This window comes from Typopeltis vanoorti, chromosome 10 (assembly GCF_054136105.1).
Source record: "Typopeltis vanoorti isolate ZY-2024b chromosome 10, IOZ_Tvanoo_1.0, whole genome shotgun sequence".
Classification (NCBI taxonomy): Eukaryota; Metazoa; Arthropoda; class Arachnida; order Uropygi; family Thelyphonidae; genus Typopeltis; species Typopeltis vanoorti.
Window position 1 is genome coordinate 87,283,350 of NC_143558.1, and position 22,632 is coordinate 87,305,981.

Genomic DNA, 22,632 nt, shown 5'->3' on the forward strand with positions numbered 1-22,632 from the left:
ATTCTTGTTTATTAAATTTCTCTTCATTTCCATAAATGCCGATTTAGCTTTACCTATTCTATTTCTAATGTCCAACTCTGAAGTTCCTTTCTCTGAGATCCAACTACCTAAATATTGAAATCTTTCCACTTCTTCTAAAATCTTTCTTAGACATCTTATCTTTACATAATCTCCTATTTTTCTGCCATTATCATTATATTGGTCTTCTTTGTGTTAATCTTTAGTCCGTACTCTTTACAGGAGTTTTCAATTTGTTGTAATCCATTGTAGCTTTCTGCCATTACCACTACATCATCCGCATACCTTAAGTTATTAATTTCTTCCATTTATTTTTATACCTTCTACATCCTCAAGTGCCCCTCTAAGCATCTATTCACTATAAAGGTTAAACAATAACGGTGATAACTTGCATCCTTGTCTTACTCCTCTCTCTCCCCCCTCCAGAAATTCTCCTGCTTCCTCTCCATTTACACATGACGCTGTTTGTGTCCAATATAATCTCTTTAAAATTTCCAAGTCATAAGCGTCAATGTCTCCTAGAATGTCAAAAATCCTTTTCAGTCTAGAAATTCCAAAAACAACTTTCCACCAGGGTTTAGTGTTTTCTTCCCAGTAATTCTTAGACAAGTTATAGCTTCTTTAGTTCCTCTGTTGGTTCGGAATCCAAACTGTTCCTCATTCATTTCTTTTTGTATTTTACTCTTAATTCTCTCCAAAATTATTGTGCCAGAATTTTTGCTGTGTGAGTTATAAGATTTATCGTTCTAAAATTGTTAGTCTAAAACTCCTGTCTTTTGGGGAATGGGGATAAAAATTGATCTTCTAAACTCCTCTGGTAATTCTTGTCCCTCATAAATTCCGTTAATAATTTGCCATAACACTTCCATACCTTTTCCACCTATATTCTTTGTAAGTTCTATCTATATACCATCTATTCCAGGGGATTTTCCTCCTTTCATCTTTCTCTGTCTTCATAGCGTTTACCTACATATTCCTCCCATCTCTGTAATATCTTCTCTTTTTCTATCAGAATTTCACCTCTTTCATTCTTGACTGCTCCAATCCTTTGTATCTTCTCCTTCCTGTCATCATATTAATGTTTTTATAAACAACTTTTTTGTAATTTCTCTCTGCCTTTGCTGTTGTATCGTTACTTATTTCATCTAACCACTCTTCCTTTTTCCTTCTATTCTCTCTTTGTATCTCCCTACTCAAGTCTTTATACTGCTTTTTCCCCCTCTGTTTTACTATTAACTATTCTTTGTGTTATTTTCCATCATCCATTGTTTCTTTCTTTTCTCTTTCCTCTTCGACTAAATGTAATTCTGTAGCAGTAATTATGCTTTCCTTCAGAATCTTCCATTTTTCACTTACATCATCACTTTCTTGTGTATTTCTCTCATTCCTTTCTTCCTCTACGTTCTTTGTGAATTTATTTGCCATATTTGGTTTTTTCAAATGCTCTATGTTCCATGATTTGTTTTGTTTCCATGTAGTTACTTTTCTTAAATTAATTTTCATCTTAGTTGATAACAATATATGATCTGTATTACAGTCTGCACCTGGATATGTTGTCACATCATTTATAATGTTTCTATATCTTTTGCTTATCAAAAAATAAGTTATCTGATTTCTTCTATTATTTATATCCTCCTCAGGGGCTTTCCACATATACAATCTTCTTGGATGTTTCTTAAACCAAATGTTCATAATTGCAAAATCATGTTTTCTACAGAAATCCAACAACATATCTCCTCTTTCATTTCTCACTCCCAATCCATAAAATCCAATAATACCTTCCTCTTCCGATTTTTGCATTCATATCGTCCTGTATTATAATTATATTTTTTGTTTCTTTATATTTCAAACCCTGTTCTGTATCTCCATAAACTCTCTCTACTTTCTCATCCTCCTAATCACAAGTAGGTAAGTATATCTGAATAAGCAGAATATTTCTTGGTTTTGCTTTCATCTTTACCACCAAAACTCTGTCTTGAGATTTGCCAGTAGCCTTCCACGCATCCTGCCACTCGTTTATTCAATATTATACCAACACCTGCTTGATGTTGCTCTTCCCCTCCTGAGTAAATTATTCTCATTCCATCCTCTGTTCTAAAATCTCCTTTTCCTTTCCATCTCACCTCAGCCATTCCTAGAACATCTATTTTCAAACTTAGCATCTCCAGTTTGAATTAAGTACATTCCAAGATCCAATGTGAAGATTACTTTTAGTCCCTTTTCCATATGAATATATTCCATTTTCCTCTTCTCCACTTCCCACAGGCTTTAGTAAAGATGATTCATATGACGGACATGCAATATGGTCAATATCCATACTGGAACAAGTGACCTCCCTTGTAGGCAACTGTGCAGTTCCATTTTGAGTAAGACATAAAAAACACTGATTTTGGTCTCATACAGAGTTGGAAAGATTTCCACTCCCAAAAACCCAATTTTTTTTTTCATCGAACAAACCAGCCAGAACAACAGTTCTTCATAGTTTGTTGGATGTTGATTATATTAAACTAACTTCTTGATATGGAGACAGGTTCTATAATGAAGCTCTGAGATAGTACTTTTTTTGGAAATGAACATTTATAAAGAAAAAAGAAGAATAATAATGATGGTACATATTTACTAGGTTTCTGCTCAGGGCAGAGAGAGGCTATTGTTCAAATGTGGCCATTTGAACAATATGAAAGAGTACCATACCCACTGAAAAGAAAATGTTTGCAAGTTGAATGACTTTCATTGGTACATATTTACTAGGTTTTTGCTCAGGGAAACAGGCATTTAAAGAAAAAGGAGAATAATGATGATGGTACATATTTATTTACTAGGTTTCTGCTCAGGGCAGAGAGAGTCGTCATTACTAATACTTGTTATAACATAAAATTGTGCACAAGTTCAGGAGCATACACACGCACCAATCCCAGTCTATAGAGCAATTGTAAATATACATAGGAGCATACACACGAATCAATCTATAGAGTAGTTGTAAATATATATATATAGAAGCATATACATTTGAAACTGGCAATGGCCACATTTTAACAATATGAAAGAGTACCGTACCCACTGAAAAGAAAATGTTTGCAAAAGTTGACTTTCATTGGTACATATTTATTTACTAGGTTTTTGCTCAGGGCAGAGAGACTAGTCATTCTTCTTCTTCTTTCACTCTGCCTTATCCCATGTTAAACAGGGTCGGCACACCAATCTTTAACCTTCCTCTTCCAAGTTCTCCGGTCCAGGGCATCCTTCAGACTCCATCCTTTCTCCCTAAGATCCTCTGTCATCTTATCCCTCCACCTGAGCTTGGGCCTGCCTCTTTTCCTCCAACTCCATATACTCCACTCGTTTACTAACATACTCCTCACCCTTCCTCTCAACATGTCCAAACCACCTCAGCCTACTTTCTTGTATCTTCTTGCCAATTGGTCCCACCTTAACTGTCCCTCTGATGTAGTCATTCCTTATCCTGTCCTTCTTTGTCACACCACTCATCCATCTCAACTATCTCCATCTTCCTCTCCTGTGCCTTGGTTATAGGCCACGTCTCCGCACCATGGAGCATCGCCGGCCTCACCACCATCTTATAGGGCTTTCCTTTCCTCTTACAACTCACTCTCTTGTCGCACAGGACCCTGCTCATCTTCCTCCAAATCATCCAACCGCATGTTATTCGGTGCTGTATTTCATCATCCAGGTCACCATTCCTCTCGACAACCGGCCCAAGGTACTTGAATTTCTTCTCTGAAATTAGCCTTTCACCCTGGAGTCGTATGACGATATCCTCGTCACTCCCCGTTGACATATATTCAGTCTTCACCCAGTTAATTCTGATGCCGCTCTCCTCCAATGCCTTTCTCCACTCTTCCAGGTTATTTTCAAGCTTTTTCAGGGCACTAGTCATTACTATTATTTATAACATAAAATTGTGCATAAGTTCAGCAACATATGCACACACCAAACAAGAGGCCAATCTCAATCTGTAGAGGGGGGTTATAAATATATATAGGGAGCATGTACATTTGAAACAGGCAATAGTCATATTTGAACAATATGAAAGAGTACCCACTGAAAAGAAAATGTTTGCAAAAGTTGAATGACTTTCAGATGCAAACTGCAAACCAAACTAAACAAATGTTATAGCATCTTGTATATACAAGATAAATTCCTCCACAATTTCGGTTAGCCTCTTCTTAGGTAGTTACATAAAACCTTACCTGGAACGTTTGGTAGTTTAATTCCTCTGTAATTTTCAATTATTTCCTTCTCTCTCTCTCTCTCTATATATATATATATATCAGGGGCAAATATATATTCTGGGTGTGCAGTGCTCATCCATGAAATATCAGTATCACAGATATTATATTTTTGCATTTATTCCCATTAAAGTCTCCCCTAATTGTTTGCAGACTTTGCGTGATTCCTAAAATTAAACACAATATACTAATGCTTCATTGCCCTCTTCACGAGGATAATGAAGCATCAGTGCTTCACGAAAAGGGCACTTTTCGATGTGTAAACATTGCGTCACATTAATAGCCTGGGTGTGCTTTCAAAATGTATACACCTTTGAGCCCTTCGAAAATATGTAAAGTGGGTGCAGCAGGTCAAATTCTTAGCATTCTAGTATTTTTAAACCGTTCAGAAGGCGAGGTTGGGTGAGCTCACCTAGCGACTGTGATTGGTTATTGTGTCAACCAATCCAATTGAACGTTGTCACTTGTCATGAGTTGAGTACTTTCTGTATCCGATGGCTGTATTACAAACAGCTGTTACGCGTGTTTTCTGGAACTGAAAATTTGAAAGTGGATGTTAGGAGAAAAAAACTTAAATTTTTCTCTTGCTTGTGCAGTATAGCATCTGTTGAGGTTGCAAAGTTTTTTAACGGTATAGAGACATTTTTATTCTAGTTTTCGGAAACAGACAGTAAAAAATATCTATTCCTGAATAAGAATGAATATTCTGTGTATTATAAGACATTAATCTACAAAAAAAAAATAATATGAGAAATTGATAAGATAGACGAACCGCTGATACTGAAAATAAAACAAAACAAATGTATGTAGGATTCCCGAAAGTGTGGATAATTCCGATAAATTGGATGTTGTGTTCACTGAGTCTCCGTAAACAAAAGAAAATTCTTGTAAAATGGAGCGAAATATACACAAACCAGAGAAATACTCATAACATCAGCAACAAATTTTATAAGATTTGCTGCTCCATCAAACCATATTTATTCCTGCCATACTATCTCCTCATAAGTTTTTTTTTTTAATTATGCCATCATAAATTCACTTATTCATGTCTAGACTTTATAGGATCATGCTATTCGCTTACCCAGCAACTTATAGGTTACACACATATCGCAAGCGTCAATTATTAATAATTCGTTTACCATTGTTCCCCCACTCTATGCAGAAGTATTCAAAGTTATCCTGTAATTGCATTGGAAAAATTAAGATGAGCGCTGATACACTGTGCACTCTCAAAACTTTCATACATCGATAAAAATGCAATCATGTGGTCATGTGCATCCACAGAGGGGCAAACGGGGCACTCCCCCTGGGATCGAGTAAAAAATTCCACAAATTATAATCTTAAAAGTGATTGCGATATGTAACCTTACACCCTCGACCATAGGATGCTTTTTCTGTCTTAAAATTTTATTATGGGTTGGCCTGTTTCGGCCCATGGCAGGGTAGACATAGAACGTGTTTTATTGCAGCAATAAAGCAGGTGTTCCTGTTTTTGGTTCATCTTTTTCTGATTTGTGAAAAAAATGTTCATTATTGTCGTGAATAACGACCAGTTCGTTTGCCCTGTGTCTAGTGAGTCACTGAGTGAAGTGTGAATTGTAAATTTATAGTGAAACAAATTTAAACAGAAAATACATTTTTAAAACGTAAGTGTATGTAATTTAATATTATTTTACTTATTTTTTATGATTTTTTTGCTTTTAAACTGAAATAATTTAATTTAGGATTTTGGGATTAATTAATCAGTTGATTTTTAATAAAATATGAAAGTCAATTTTTTTTTATATATGAAATTTTGCTATTAACTGTATTAAAAGTATTAATTCCAAATACTTTTTTCCCAATAATTAAGGAATTAAAATCGATGTAAAATGAAAATAATATATTTATAGTTTACATTGACAAATAATTACATAAAAAAAATGCTGAAAGATGTTTATCGATGTAATTATTTGTCTCCAAGCTCCTCTCTCCACCCACCTGGAAAATATTTTGCAGACGCCCAGGCATATGGTCCAATTGACGTGAAATTTGTAACGCAGGTTGCATAATCCACACACCCAACCAAAATGGGCACGCAACGCCACTGATATATAAGAAAAAAAAAAGAGTACCATGAGAATCTCATTCAGTTGACTCTGTCAATTATGCAGTACACTAAACTGTTTAAACCTCCATATTTTTCTGGTTGAATATTGTCTACTCCAGCTACTTCTTCTTTCACTATGCGTTATTTCCGCTTCCTATGCAGGGTCCGCGTGTTACTTAGATGCGACTACTTGTTAGTACCACTCCTAACCGACCTGTTGCCTAATCTGCCACTGGGGGATATATTTTTGGCTGTAGAAGTGTATGTTCAAGGGGCCGGTTTGCCTGCTTGCAGGATGAAAAACGCCAGATAACTGGCGGAAAAAAATCTACTGCCTGTGCCCAAGACCGGCTAACTTGGCTATGCCTGAGGAAGATCCTCAAGTTTCTCACACCTTCGACGGGAATCGAACCTGGGACACTCCTTCCCCAGGCATATGGTTGTGAAGCGCAAAGCCACTAGGCTAACTGTGCCTTGAGTACTCAAGTGCACTCTTCTTGAGCATGTTCTACTATCGTATTTCCCTTCTTGTTTCATTTTCAAATCTTTCAAAAGTAATTACTCTAGGCATCTAGATTATCTCATGTTCAATTTTTGTCACCTTTAGCATCTTATTTAACAGTACTCTTTCCTCCAATTCTAAGCTTTTTCAATAACCTGCAGAACATTTTCCATACTTTCTCATCTTCTTTCTTACCAAAGTCATCCTGTGATTTTGGTTAAGCTACTTTTACACATACCTTCTTTCTTATTTCTCTGTTTTCTGTGAAAGCACATACTTCCTTACTTCCTGGGAACTTTGAGTATGCTTCTTTCCATGACTGTCTCTTTCTGAGCATCATCAGATTCTGATTTCTGTCCTTGCAAATAATTTCAGCACATGCCTACCTGGCTGAATCTGTCACTCGGTTTCAAAAGTTGGTTCTTGTTTTCAAATACTTCCATTTTTGTTGAATATTTTTATATTTAGTCTATAGTTCACTGCTAAATATTTGTCCACTTTAATTCTTTTAAAAAATTTCATTCATATTCTTTTCAATGTGGACATGGAGGCTAGTCATCACTAATATCATGTTCCAATATAAAGATGAGTGTTCACTTGGAAAGAAGATACAAGAAATAAGTTTTATTGACTGTGTTATTGTTGATAGTGATATCTTCACATACTGGATCAGGACATAACAGTATGCATGACATTTGAAACAGGAAGGGATCGCCATTTAATTTTTAGCAAGATGAAAAGAGTTTTTCAATAGGAAAAACATACTGTTATGTCCTGATCCAGTATGTGAAGATATCACTATCAACAATAACACAGTCAATGAAACTTATTTCTTGTATCTTCTTTCTAAGTGAACACTCATCTTTACACTGGAACATAGTATTAGTGATGACTAGCCTCCATGTCCACACAGAAATCCAGCAGATAACATTGTTATTAGATTTGCTGTTTTCTTCAGTTTTCCCAAAACATTTCTGTATGTCTGCTTTTCATTTCTTTAATTGACTGTTCGTCTATAATTAGGATGAACTTTTTCTTCATATCAAGGAAAAGTATTTCATTGTTTGAGATATGAACAGTAGAATAGGAAATATTTGTACTTGGTCCTTCTTATTAATGAAAAACGTAAAGTGTGAAACATGAGAAGGCAGCAACTTCTGGGGGGATAAAGTTTACTGAACTCAGATAAGTGTGCAGGGAAGTTGATTTAAAGGATTGAAAAATATGAATTCCATGGTGGATTACAGCAAGCTAGAGCTATCTATGAAAATAAGAAATCATTAAAAAAAAATTCCTGATTAAGGCATGTTTATAATAGTAATTAAAAATTAGGCATATGTAAACTTCTTGAAGAAAAAAAAAATCATGAGCACAAGCAAGCACCACAAAAGGAACCCAAGATTCTCAAAATTATATTCAAAGAGGGAAAAAAAGTTATGACTCTATTGCATTATCTAGAAGGCTGCCTGGAACAATTTGAGATCTATGATCTGATTCATCTAATATGTAGTGATATTTGTTTTATAATTAGCAATAGTGTGCAATTTATGTTAATTTAGTTTATAATACTTTAAATTCGTTATACAGTATTTCAGTTGGTGTCTTTCACAAGTTTCATTTTTATGTATTATAGTCCAAATTATTACTATACAGACATCCAAAGTTCAGGGACTGAATATAATGAACTTTAATGGGATCCAGCATGTTCTTGGTATACAATAGTTAGTATACCAGTTTGTGGGAAATAAGCAAAACTGGTGAATGTAAAATTTTGCAAGTACAGTACCCCCCCCCCCTCCGACACGTAAATTCGCAGTTACGTAATAAATCTCGAAAATTACAACAACTACTAGCAAATTCATACCATTAATATTCCATCAACAATCGTCATAATGTTTTTAACTATTACAATCCTATATGAACATGTATGCGGCTTTTGCATCTTTGACATCCATTGCAGTATGCAACGACATAATGTTAACTAGCCTCGGCATTCACAGCACACATAACGAATAGTAATAGGTTACTGGTAAACGCCGAGAGCAGCAGAGAGCAAGTATGCAAAAGCCATAACATTCAAACTGAAACCTACCAATTAGAAATAAGGACTCCGTAAACAATTCCTCCTTTCCCCGACCCATCAGTAGTCCATGCTTTGACGGTTAGTTTAGTCACTTGTTTATCACCGCTAGTGTTCTTTGTTTATTTACCCTTAAAATGGATTCGAAACACAAAATTGAATGCGCTGGTAATAAATCTAAAAAACAAAGGTCTGCAATTACTTTAGAAAAAGAAAAGTTGAAAATAATTTGTATGTATGAAGATGGGGCAAATTATATCAACAATAGCTCGGGATATAAATCGACCTATTTCGACAGTGAATACGATAGTGATGGATAAAGTTTGCATTGTTGAAAGCATGAAAGGTGCGGTAACATTGAAGGGCACAATCATTACCAAGAAGAGAGGCTGGGCCCAATTTCAGAGATGGAGAAGTTGTTGTCTCACTGGATCAAGGATCTGACACAGAAGCAGATACCATTGAGTTTTCTGATTATCCAGGAGAAGGCTAGGGCGTTACATAAAGATTTACAAGAGAAGGCTGGCATCATGGACACGGAGAGTGCATTTAAAGCTAGTGCTGGATGGTTCGAACGATTCAAGAAGCATACAAATCTACACAGCATCAGTCACAGGTGAGGTAGCAAGTGCAGATACAGACGCGGCAAGTAAATTTCCCGAACTTCTGGCAGAAATAACTGAGGAGGAATATTTGCCTGAGCAAATATTTAATGTTGACAAAACGGCTCTGTTTTGGAAGAGGATGCCAACACGGACATTTATTGCAAAAGAGGAAAAATCTATGTCTGGATTCAAGGTCGCAAAAGATCAGATCACTGTTATGATTGGTGGCAACACTTCAGGGGACTTGAAACTTAAACCACTTACAGCGTACTATTTCCAGAGACCGCGGGCCTTTAAGAACATTGACCCAAGTAGGCTGCCCGTAATCTGGAAATCCAATACCAACGCTTAGGTTACACGTGTGCTGTTCGCAGACTGGTTCAATAACTACTTCATTCCCCAGGTGAAGCTTGTTTTGTTTTGTTTACCTGCCTCCTAGAACCACCGCACTGTTGCAACCTATGGATCAAGGCACTATTGCGATTTTCAAAGCCTACTATCTGTGGCGTATGTTTTCCCAAGCAATCAAGGCCATTGATAGTGGTGAGGGCATTACTCTATGTGATTTCTGGAAGAATTATAATATCCTTGACGCTATCAAAAACATCGGGGTGGCACGGGATGAAGTCAAGCAGACAACAATGAACGCTGTGTGGAAGAAATTCTGCCCAGAAATGGTACAAAATCGTTTAAAGGAAGGAGAGCAGACAATAACTGATACAGTTGTTGAGTTCACACAAGAATTACAGCAAGCGATGGAGACGTGTGTGCAACTGGCAGAGCAATTAGAACTGGAAGTGGATAACGTTGACGTTAACGAGCTTCTTTTGAGTCATGATGAAGAGCTTACTAATGATGACCTTATTCAGTTGGAGGCATTCCGAAGAAAATACTATGCTGATTGAAACACCAACTCTAGATGTTAAGAAATTTACAACAAAGGGACTAGCCGAGGCTTTTAACCTGATAGACATGGCGCTAACAAAATTAGAATCTATGAATCCTAACACCAAGCAGTTCGAGAATGTTAGCCACCATATTCATTCTGATATGTCTAGCTACAAGGCCATCTACGATGACAAAAAAGCGTGTGACCACACAGTCTACTCTAGACATGTTTGTGAGATGCCGCTCTAACGTCAAGATGACAACTCAGATGACTCCAACTACACTCCGCCTTCAACATCGAGAGGGCTAGAAGTTGCCAGAGAACAGCATTTCTCTTTACAACCATCCACCACCAGCACCGACTCTCCCACTATAGAGCTAAATTAGCCGTCACAAGACATTTTTTTATTTGAAAAGTATTATTTCAGTTTGTTTTTATATTCTTTTATATATTTTTCATAATTTTATAGTTTATATCTGAGTAAATACTGCTGCATGATGTTTCATTTATAAAATAATACTAGGTAAATAATATACTGTGCATATCTGTATATATACATACATATAATAATAATAATTATCACAGTTTCTTATGAAGTTACACTTAAGCAATTTACAAATTCGACTTACATAAAGGTTTACGGAATACATTACTTACATAACTTGGGAGGTTACTGTATTACAAATATGACTGTTAAAAGTGTTCACATTGAAAGTTAACAATTTCAATGTGACCACTTGTGAACATTTGTGAAAATAAAAAAGCTCAAAAAAACAAAATGTTGAAGAGAATTGTAGGAATGATCGAATGTGAACAGTGCAAGTGATAAAAAAAAGTGAGAGATGAAACATGAAGAGAATAGCAATGAGATAGTCTCGTCTGTTAAGTGCTACAAAAACAGTAACCTGTGGAGGGATTAAAAAAAAAAAAATTAGTAACAGAAGTCACCGAAAAAGTTCCTGACAGCCAAGGTATGCTGAACCATCCAAATGGTCTTATTGTGTGTACACACCATGAAGGAACACTGCTTGTTAAAATCATACAATACCATTGATATTCCCGTGAAAGAACATCAATAAGAAGTTTAATATGATTGATATATTTCATCTATATTGACATTTCTGTGGTGATGCAACAGAGGGGAAAAAAAACAGAAGAGTTGGAGACAGCACTGCATATGATTCCATAATGTTTAACAAGTGCATTGTTAAATCATACTTTACTGCTCTAAAGGTTAAAGATGTATTTTATTTTAGAATGCAAAGAGAAAAATTGAAAGATTAACAATTTTGGCAGGAATAATTTAAGTAGTTGAAAGTACTTCTATTTAAGTAAAATAGAAGCGTGATAAAGTTTGTAGTCTATCACTAAGGTATAATAGGAGTCAATTAAGAAGAGTCACGATTAAATAATAAGTTAATGTGTAGGAGGAATGATGTGCTGGTTTTAGATGTATGAATCAGATGGACTAAAGAACTTGTACATGACTGATGGATTGCGCTTAATTGGATTTACAGTATAAAGTGTCTGGAGAAAGATTATCTTAATTGACAATCTTTCAATATAATTACTCCAGACATCCATATCTATCCTAAGCGTTTGAACAGAATACTCTGATAGTAATATATGATCATATTACATCACTTTCAATGCCATCAATGAATATTCCTCCAAATGCTGCAGAATATTTTCACTTCAAAGAAGATTCAATGCATCTATGACCCTAGCCTGTCTACATGGTGAGTAAAGGGGGAAAAAGGTTTCTGTAAGTATGCTTAAAAACATAGAACAAGCTGAACTTAAGCCAAATTAAGATTGCATGATTTTTACCTCAATACAAATGGCCAGGAAATCATGGGAAGACTGGATGTAAGCGGGACTCAAACAAAAACACTCGCCCATGGTGAGAAGATTTTGCCAGCTGGCGAGTAGCTTGCAGACTGAACAAAATAGTAAGGTATAATTTTTATTTAGCAAAAAATAACTTTTAAACAATTTCTTTTTTTTTAACTTCAAGAAACCACAGAATATTCTAGTAACAAAATTAACGTAAGAATTTACATTTTCAAAAAAAAAAAAATCAACTGTATTTACTGTTCTTTCCATTCTTATTATTTATTGCCTTCTACTTCTTGAAATGGTTGTCACACAAAGCAAAATGTTCTCCAAACAATGATTATTATTATTATACAGACATCTCCATGGAGTCTGAAGACTCATCATAGGAGACCCAAATTGTCCACATAATCTATCATACCTCTCCATGAACCCATTAACAGAAAAAGGACTAACAACTGACTGTGGCAATCTATTCCATTTATTCACAATGGAACAGATTGTGAATACAATAGATATGAGGACATAGAGGAAAAATCTCGTCCTCATGTCCCTACTAATTACATTTTTACTCAACTTATAGGGGTGATCTCTTGTTCTGCCCTCTCTAGCCAAGTGCTGAAAATTTTCCCTGCATCAGTCCTATAAAACCCTTTAACAAATGTTTCTATCATATTCCCTCACAGTCTACAGTCCACAAACCATCAGTCTATCCTCATACGGAGCACCAGTTACTCACTTCTCAATCCTCTCTACTACTTCCTCATCCCCAAGAAACCTAGGTGACCAAGACTTGAGCACAGCAATCCAGATATGGATGTATCAGTCTTTTATAGAGTAATAAAAACTTCCTTATCTCTACTTGTTAATGTGTTCTTCAATAGCTAAGTAATCCTATTTGATACCTTAGCAATATGTACTCTAAACTTCACCTCTCTATCTACTACTACTACTACCCCTAGCATGTAATCTATTTATCTGAAAATACAGAACTTTACATTTCTCCACATTAAACTGATACCATTATCTTTTGCCAATACTCACAGCCTATTTAAACCATCCCTGCAAGCTCTCCACATCATCTTCATTAATTATTACTCTACCTAATGTTGCATCATCAGCAAACAATTGAATATTTCCTTTCAGGCTAATAATTAAACAGTAGTGGTGGTCCTAGCACTGAACCTTACGCCACACCATTAGTCACCAGCTCCTCCATATATCAATTTTTGTTATCTGTCCAGCAGCCACCCTCTTATCCATATAACCAATGACATATTCATCCCCATTTGCTCTAATTTGCATAACCGAGTTCCATGTGTTACAGCACCACAAATCACTTTATGAAACCCCCTACTGATTATCTTTGATAATCAGTAGGATTTTGGCAATGTAAGTTATATAGAAATAGTGGATAATAAAGATCCAACATTATTCTAAAGTCGAATATATGTAGAAACTTAGGAAATTTCGAAACTTTAACCAGAGAGCTTATGAGAATACAGTCCTCTACATTGGAGTTGCCTTAGCTTGCACTACTTAAAAGAGCATCTGCATATTCATCTTTTATTAGTGCATTTGATAAAGGTTTCACTGGCTTGACAGTTGTTTCAAACTGATTGGTTCTCTTCAGAGACCAAGACTCCCAATCAATACAAAGCAATCCAATATCAGGAAGCTGTATTTCTCATAAGTGAACTCTCAGTCAGTGTGTAATAGTAATTATTAAAGAAAAAGCCATACATCTTCATTTAAGCAATGTAAATTATATAGACAGTGGATATTAAAAAATTAACACTGTTTCAAAGCTGAATATATGTAGAAACTTAGGAATTAGCTACTGCTAATTCCAAAAAACAGCGTCTCCAATTTATGACTTCTACACAGAACTTTGATTATTATTTCCCCCCCCCCCCCCATCTAATCCTGCATGAAGGGTTCTAAAGCATAGTCTACAAGTCCCAGCTTGTCACATGATGATGGCAATTGTGATGCATGTCTTATGTTCTCCAAGTGTGAAGAGATTTTCTAATCTATCCACAGTAAACCAGGTCACAAAGTACAGACACTTCATATATGACTGAATATGACAGAAGATGGAATTTGTTCTTAGGTGAATGGATATGGATTGCTAGTTGCTATATCATTTGAGTGTTGTATGGAGCTTATACAGCAATCGCTCAGTTATCCAATCATGGGAAGACAGCAGTGGGCCATATGGATAATTGAAGGGTCTGGATAATGCTTATATGGTGCTATAGCAGAAGTTAGCTGACTAACTAACCTATTCAAGGGTCAGATAATTGAAGGTTGGATAATTGTGAGATTACTGTATTTATTGAACACTTCAGATATTTTTTCAGGTGGGTCTAGTATGTGGGGATAGTAACAATTTTGCTGTTATCTTGTATATTAAGAAGTTGGGAGACATGTTTAGTATTTTATCTATTTTTTTTGAATTATAGCCATTGGTTAAAACAATGTGGCAACCATAGATGAGTTCAGTGGTAAAAGTGGTTGTTTCAATTGCAGTTGTCTAATTCATGATTTAATGGACTTCTATTATTTTCTACTATAAATGGAATCAAACAAATGACTTAAAAGATATAATACTGGAATTAAGTGATTGTTTTATACATTTTGGTTTACAATTTAGTGTTATTTATTTATTAACACATGTAAATTATGAAATTCTGTACTATTTTACAAAAGATGGCAATTAAAATCTTTGCCAGTGATAAAAGACAGCCTTTTTTTTTGTACAGATATTAACATAATTACTCAAAATCATTACTCTTTCTCTTTATATATATATATATACACACACACACATATAAAGAGACAATTTTAATGCAGTAATAAATTTAGCAGTCATAATTAACGTAAATCAGGAGCCTCTTGCATTGATTTTTTAATACGCAACAATATACTAGTATACCACTGATCCAAACGAGAAATGGAATCAAATTCTTTAACTGCATCTGTAAATCCATCTACATCTTGGTCTTCAAGTCTTTCTACAAGAGTCTGCAAAATAAAATCAGGCAATGTGATTTGACCTGCACAATCCATTTTAACAGTACAGGTAACCCTCATATAATGCAGTACAACGCAGTTTCGATATAAGACGGTCTACAAATTGTAGTAATCCTTTATCTTTTCGTATATTTTTCAATGTGCGACTTAAAAATCAAATTTTATCTTCGTTAAATTTGTGTCTGCCTGTATAACACATGTAGTTATAAGTAGCAAATTTATATTAGGGGAAATACCTTTAGCACACATGTACGTCAATTGTTTGCTGTATAAAATATTTATTGTTGAAAATTGTCTTCGTTTTCTGCTAGGAAAGTGCATTAAAAATCATAAGTGTGTTAATCTCAAGCTGAGCACTTTATTTTTTGGTGAGTTATATACAATATGTAATGCTTTTTTTTATGTAAAAAAAAAATTATTTTTATAGTAATGGCCACTTAGAGCACTTTTACGATATGGCTGAAAACGAAATTAGTGAATTAATTGATGGGGAAATAGATTTAAATGAGGAACTGGTACAATTAATAGATGACGTTGAACCAAATGGTGGGGAAGGTTCTGCCAAAGATTCTGATTGTAATGAATCCATTAAAGAATTCAGTTTAAAAAAATTAGAAGGATTGAACTTGGCAAGAAAGTTATTTTATGGATAATGCCCTCTCCGGAAAATTCATGGGACAATTGGATATTTGTTTAGCTCCATATGAACTTAATAAAAAAAATTGCAGCATAGTGGTAAGCAATGTCTTACTGACTTCTTGATAACTAAACAAGCTGAAGTATGCAATGAGAATTATACAAATGTTGTCCAAGAGATTTCAAGTGATGATGATGTCTGGCCACTCATAAATAAAGAACATCTACGACGTTAGTTTTAAAGAGAGTGACAACGATTAAAATATACGCTTTATTTTATTTTGCTTAAAACATTTATGTATTAAGTGCAATGAAGTTTATGTACAATTTTTTATAATTTTATACTGTGTATTCGTTTCATAGTTTATATGTTTTCTTAACTTACATGAATTACTTGAATTAAATAAAAAAATATTTTTGTTGGATGTCATTGTTTATATAATTAAAAAAAAAAACGATTTCAGAACCCAACCCTACTTTTTCTGTGCGATCTGAGTCTCGCATGATTTATATAACACGCCATTTCTATTAAACCTAACATCCGCATTATACGAGGGTTACCTGTATTTGAAAATTTTCCAATTTTTCAGTGCTCAAAATGTCTTATAAAAAAAGTAAATCACGCTGAAGACAACAATCAGCTACAACCTATTCAACTGCATAACCGAATTATTAAAAAAAAAATCACCCTTCCAAAAATGTCACAAGATTGCCCATAGCTACAGGAACTGAATAATCCCATACCCTTTAATATTGCTATTAATTTTCTGTAATAACCACTTAGTACATTATGTTAATGTTCAATTACTAGAGCTAATGAATTACTTTTAATTACCTAACCTGAGAGTAAAATTCAAGACAATATTCATTATACCTAATAACCAAGCACAGATCAAGGCAATAAAATTACATTTGGGATAATGACAGTGGTGTGACGATTATGTTTTGTTGTTTATAATCCAAAATTTGTCTTCATGCTCCATGGTAGAGTGAGGGTGACTGCTTAGCAAATGTCTGGAACACATTCCATTGGGTTGAAATGCTGCCCAGAGCCTGGATACAATGCTATATGAGATTCCAAACTCTCTGGCAATATCAGTAATTCTACAGCCTTTTTCAAGCTTACCAATATTTCTTTCCCGTGTGAAATCATCAAGACGATATCTTTGAGACATTACAAGAGAAAGTTTGCAACTTTATTCCTTTGCAAAAAGAGCTTCCTTCCAACTATTCACTTAGTGCAGCCTGTTGACTGCTACCACATGATCCTTTTGCCCACTTTCTACTTGAAATCATCAGTTATACAAATTGCCACATGCTGATTAATCTGAATGTGCGGATGTAATCTTCACAAAGTGTTCGTCCTTAGGTTTTGCATACCAGTGTAAGTAGACTCAATAAATCTGTTTCCATGTTACACTTTAAGGTTGACATGTCACTCAGAGAAAATTGCTGTATTATCAGCATAGCTACTTAGGTTCCTTTCAATTACAGTGGACAAAAGTCATTTATGTACAGGAATACCTCGATTATCGCAGTTATTGTTGCCACGAAAAATACCGCAATAATCGGGATAAATAATGCGTGTAAAATGGGTGATCATTGCCAAGGATTTTTCAAATCTATTAAGTAAATTTTATATATGAAGTAAAAAAAGAAATTTCTTAAACGTGTTAAGTAAAAAATGAAGCTTCATTTAGAAACACAAGATTATTCTTTAAACTTTATTTATACATAAGGAGTACATACAGTACATACAATTATTCTTTCTTGGATAAAAATTGATGTAGAGTTATCTGGTGGAATTTTTTCTTTCTTTTTTCTTCGTATAAAACTCAGTAGCAACGGATGGAATTTTCAATTTCCTGACGAGCTTTCATTGATTGCTTGAGATTAGGATCGCCGTTCAAGATTTTTTCTTTAAAATTTTGAGCAATTCTAAACATTTCGTCCATTTCTTTGAGGGTAAATTCCTTCTGTCCATCATTATCATCGAGTTGAGCATCATAAGCATGTTCTCTCTCTCTCTCAAGGTTAATTAGGTCTTCATCATCCAGCTCCTTATCATGTGAGTGAAGCAGGTCCTGAACATCACCTTTTTCAATTTCTTTTAGTCTTAGATCGAAGCCAAATTTAGTTATGTCATTGATAACACGGGTTACTTCATTTTCAAATTCTTTAAAATAATTTGCACAATGAGGAATAATCTTTTGCCATGCCACTCTCAGGTTGCTAGATGTTACTTCACTCCATGCTTCCTTGACATTCTCAATGCGATTTTTGATATTGAATGCCTTCCATAATTCTGTCAAAGTCATAGCTTCATCTCCTGTAGTCTTTTCTATTGCTTGTGAAAAAGTTCTTTGTAGGTAATATGCCTTAAAGGATGTGATTACACCTTGATCCATTGGCTGGATGATGGAAGTGGTATTAGGTGGTAAATAAATAACTTTTATATTTTCGCACAAATCATTCAGTGCTGGGGGATGACTAGGTGCATTATCTAATATCAACAAGATTTTAAAATCAAGATTTAATGACTTGCAGTACCTTTCAGCTTCAGGACAAAAACAGTTTTTAAACCAATCCTCAAAAATAGTTTTTGTCATCCAAGCTTTTCTATTGAATCTCCAATGAACAGAGAGCAAATTTTTATCTAAACTTCTAAGTGGGTAAGGGTTTTGTTACAATAAATAAAGAGAGGCTTCATCTTGTAATCTCCAGAAGCATTGCCACATTGTAAAAGTGTTATAAGCTCCTTCGAAACCTTGCAGCCAGGCTGTGAGTTTTCATTTTTTGCTAAAAATATTTTAGTGGGCATTTTTTTCCGTAATAAGCTTGTTTCATCAGCATTAAATATCTGATCATCGGTATAATTTCCTTCTTCAATGATCTGTTGCAATTCACCAGGAAAACTAGCTGCTGCTTTTTCATCACCACTTCAAATTTCACCTTATACACGAACTATGAATGTTTGATAGCTCTTTGAACTGATCAAACCACCCTGAACTTGCAGAGAAAGTTTCTTCCACTACTGACGCCAAATCATTTTTGCTTTCTAATTGTTTTCTTTTTAAAGTTTCAAACAAATTCAATACTTTTGTTTTTATAGTCATTTGACTAAGAGGAATTCTCTTTTGGTTACAATCTTCTATCCACACTGACAATAGTGTTTCCATTTCAATCATAAGATGGCTTCTGTTTCTCGTAGTTTGGGACACAAACGAGGTCGATGCACTTTTTCCTAGTTGCTTATAATTTGCAGCGTGGTCTAAAATATGGTGAACAGTTGATTCATTTAGACAATACTCTCTTACAAATTTGGCTTTGGTTATGACTGTTTCATACTTATCATATGCAACTTATCTTCTAAGCTGATCTTTCTTCTTGATAGCTGTAGACTTGATATCATCCTTGTTTTAGCATTCATCATCATCATCAAATTCCTGCCATGTACAGGATATGATAGTACTACATGAAAAAAATTACATCACTGCTAACTTCCTATCTACAATTTTCCTCCAAATCAGTCTGTTACTTGTCAAGACTCCAACATTATCAGATCTTATATTTCTATCACCTAAGGCACTTTTTACCGTATCAATCCACCTATATCTTGGTCTTCCTCTGGGTCGTTTTGCTGCCAACCTGGCAGAGAACACTTGTTTTGCTAATCTTTCCTCGCCCATTCTGTTTAAGTGACCATACCACCTGAGATTAGCTCTGCTAACGCATTCCTGGATGCTGACAATGTCAAGTTCTTTCCTAATATCCTCATTTTTAATATGATATTGCCACTGATGCCATCTGTTCATGCCTCTAATCTTTCTCAGGACACATATCTGCGGTCTCTAGTCTTTGGTCAAGTGTTTTACTTCTGACCCAACTCTCAGATCCATAAATTAAAACTGGTTTGAACACTGTCTTGTATACAGCTAATTTAGTGTTCTGACGAATTTCTCTCTTATTCCATATGAATTTATTCAATTGACTTCCTACTATACCAGCTTTTTTTGATTCCGTTGTCTATTTCCATATTTAATTTACCATCTTCACTAAAAATCGTGCCTAAGTAGCTGAAATGTTTTATTTGTTCCACAGGTTCTCCATTCACAACACAGTTGACATTTTCTATGATTCTGCCTAGTTTCATTGTTTGTCTTTTTAATGCTGACCTTCGTACCATATCTATTACAACAGTTATTCAATTTAGTCAGAGAATCTTGCAGACTTGTGGTGGATTTATTTAGAAGTATAACATCATTTGCATAAAGCAAAGAGCTGACATTAACATCTCCAATTTTGATATCATATTTAATACCACTTTCCTTCATAATGTGATCCATATAGATAATGAATAACAGAGGGAATAATGTACATCCTTGTCTCACACCAGATTTAACATTAAACCACCTTCCTGTACTTCCTTCAATTCTAATAAAGACTAAGTTTTGCTTGATATAATGCCCCATTGACACCATATAACTGTAGCGTATTGAATAGCTTCTCTCTTGCCACCTTGTCATATGCCTTTTCCAGATCGACAAAACTTAAATACAGATCATTGTTATATTCCCATGCTTTCTCGACTATTTGTTGTAAAGTGAAGATATGATCCTGACAGCCTCTATTAGGCCTGAATCCAGCTTGTTCTTCACCAAGCTTTTCATCCACAATTCTTCTCAATCTTTCTCACGTATACTTGCATAGATCTTGCCAGGAACACTCAGTAGGGAAATACCTATGTAAGTCTCACATTCAGTTTTATTTCCCTTTTTATACATGGGTACCATGAGAGCTCTACTCCAATCATCGGGAATTCATCCCTCTCTCCAGGCTTTCTGAACTATGTAGTGCAGTCACTGCAAGATTCTTATACCACCATACTTCAGCACTTCTGGTCGAATATCATCTACTCCTGCTGCCTTTCCACATTTCAAGCCTTTGATGGCTTTTTCTACTTCTTCAAGTATTGATATGTATTCCTGACTGCATGCCTGGTCAGTGTTTTTTTACCACTGTGCTGTCATCACTGTTTGTTTCATTTAGCAGTTTTTCAAAGTAATTACTCCATATTCAAGGATATCTTTTTCTCCAGTTTTCACATCACCTTTATCATCTCTAACTCCTTTTACAGCACTCTTTCCTCCATTCTTAAGCTTCTTCAACAACCTCCAGAATATTTTGCCACCTTCTTGATATTTATTTTCTATATTCTTGCCAAAGTCCTCCCATGACTTTTGTTTAGCTAGTTTTACACAGTGTTTAGCTTTCTTACATTTGTCTCTGTATTCTGTAAGAGCACAAGCTGACTTATTTGCCAGGAACTTTTGATATGCTTTCTTCTTTTCCTTCACTGCCTCTTTAACTTCCTGTGTCTACCATGGAGTTCTAATTTTTCTATCCTTGCAGACAACTTCACCACATGCCTCTCTAGCTGAATCAATCAGGGATTTCTTCAAGGCTTGCCACTAATCTCCAAGGTTTGATTCCTGTTTTCAAACTCTTTCATTTCTTTTTCAATAATCTTTGTGTATTTTAGTCTACAGTTCACATCTGAGAGCTGCTCAACTTTTATTTGCCTTAAAACTTTCTTACATGTCATTCTTTTCAATATGAAATTCAATTTTATCCTGCTTAAGACTAAATAGTGATCACTTCCAATTTCAAATCCTCTGTACACTCTGGTGTCCTGCACCAGGGAGAAAACATCACTATCAACAATAACATGGTCAATGAGACTTTTCTTATTCCTAGCCTCTTCTCTCCATGTGAATTTGTGCACATTTTTATGTTGGAACATGGTGTTAGTAATAACCAGTCCTGTCCTGAGCAGAAATCCAACAGATATTTGCCATTATTATTAGCTTTACTCTTTTCTCCAAATTTTCCCAAAATATTTCTGTATGTCTCGCAATCATTTCCTACTCTGCTATTTAGATCCCCAACAAGGACCAACTTTTCCTTTTTCATTGTGTCAGCTGCTTTTTCTAAAGCCTCAAAAAATTCCTCCACTTCTACCTTAGTAGAACCTTCTGTGGGACCATAGGCACAAATAAGTCTCATTGTCCAGTTCCCCATTCTCATATTTGCCCACATTACTCTACTTGAGACTGACTGCCATTCATTAGCATTCATTGTAGGGATAAATAAGAAGAGAAATATTCACCTGTAGTTCAGGCAAAGGCAGACAGTTACTGATGAGTAGTGAGTAGGTGCCATCAGAGAAAAACAAAGTGCTAAAAGAGAGGAATATCTAGAGAGTAGCGACTTGAACTGGTTGTATATGTAGTGGGCTACATCTCGCGGCCACGATAATTCAAATTTGGAGTGCAATAATTGGAATTTTGGTACCAAATTATAAAATGCGATAAATCGAGAATCGCAATAATCGAGGTATTCCTGCACATCAAAATAAGCCCCAGAATTGAGCTTTAAGGAACCACTTTTGAGCTCAAGGTAGCTTATTTGAACTGCCTGTTTTCTAAATAAGATTGAAACTATAGTTTCTACTTTCTCTTAATACCTGTAGCTAGCATTTTTTTAAAAATAATATAACTGACAGTCAAATGCCTTCTGTACATTTATGAAAATAGCCGATTTTTTTTTTTTTTTTGCCATTATTAATGCTCATATACAAGCTCAAAAAATGTTAAGCACGTTTGTTCATAGCATTCCACTTTGGGAGTAA

General features: G+C 35.0%; 1 protein-coding gene across 1 annotated transcript in view; it reads right to left on the minus strand.

Annotated features, from left to right (window-relative positions):
* Window positions 1–14,874: 14,874 nt before the first annotated feature.
* Window positions 14,875–22,632, minus strand: part of LOC150102569 (alpha-soluble NSF attachment protein-like) — a 183,397-nt gene continuing 175,639 nt past the window's right edge. The window contains exon 10 of the mRNA XM_090398810.1: window positions 14,875–15,296. Within this exon, the coding sequence (XP_090254936.1) occupies window positions 15,147–15,296 (150 nt within the window). The 3' untranslated portion in view covers window positions 14,875–15,146. The remainder of the gene's footprint in view (window positions 15,297–22,632) is intronic.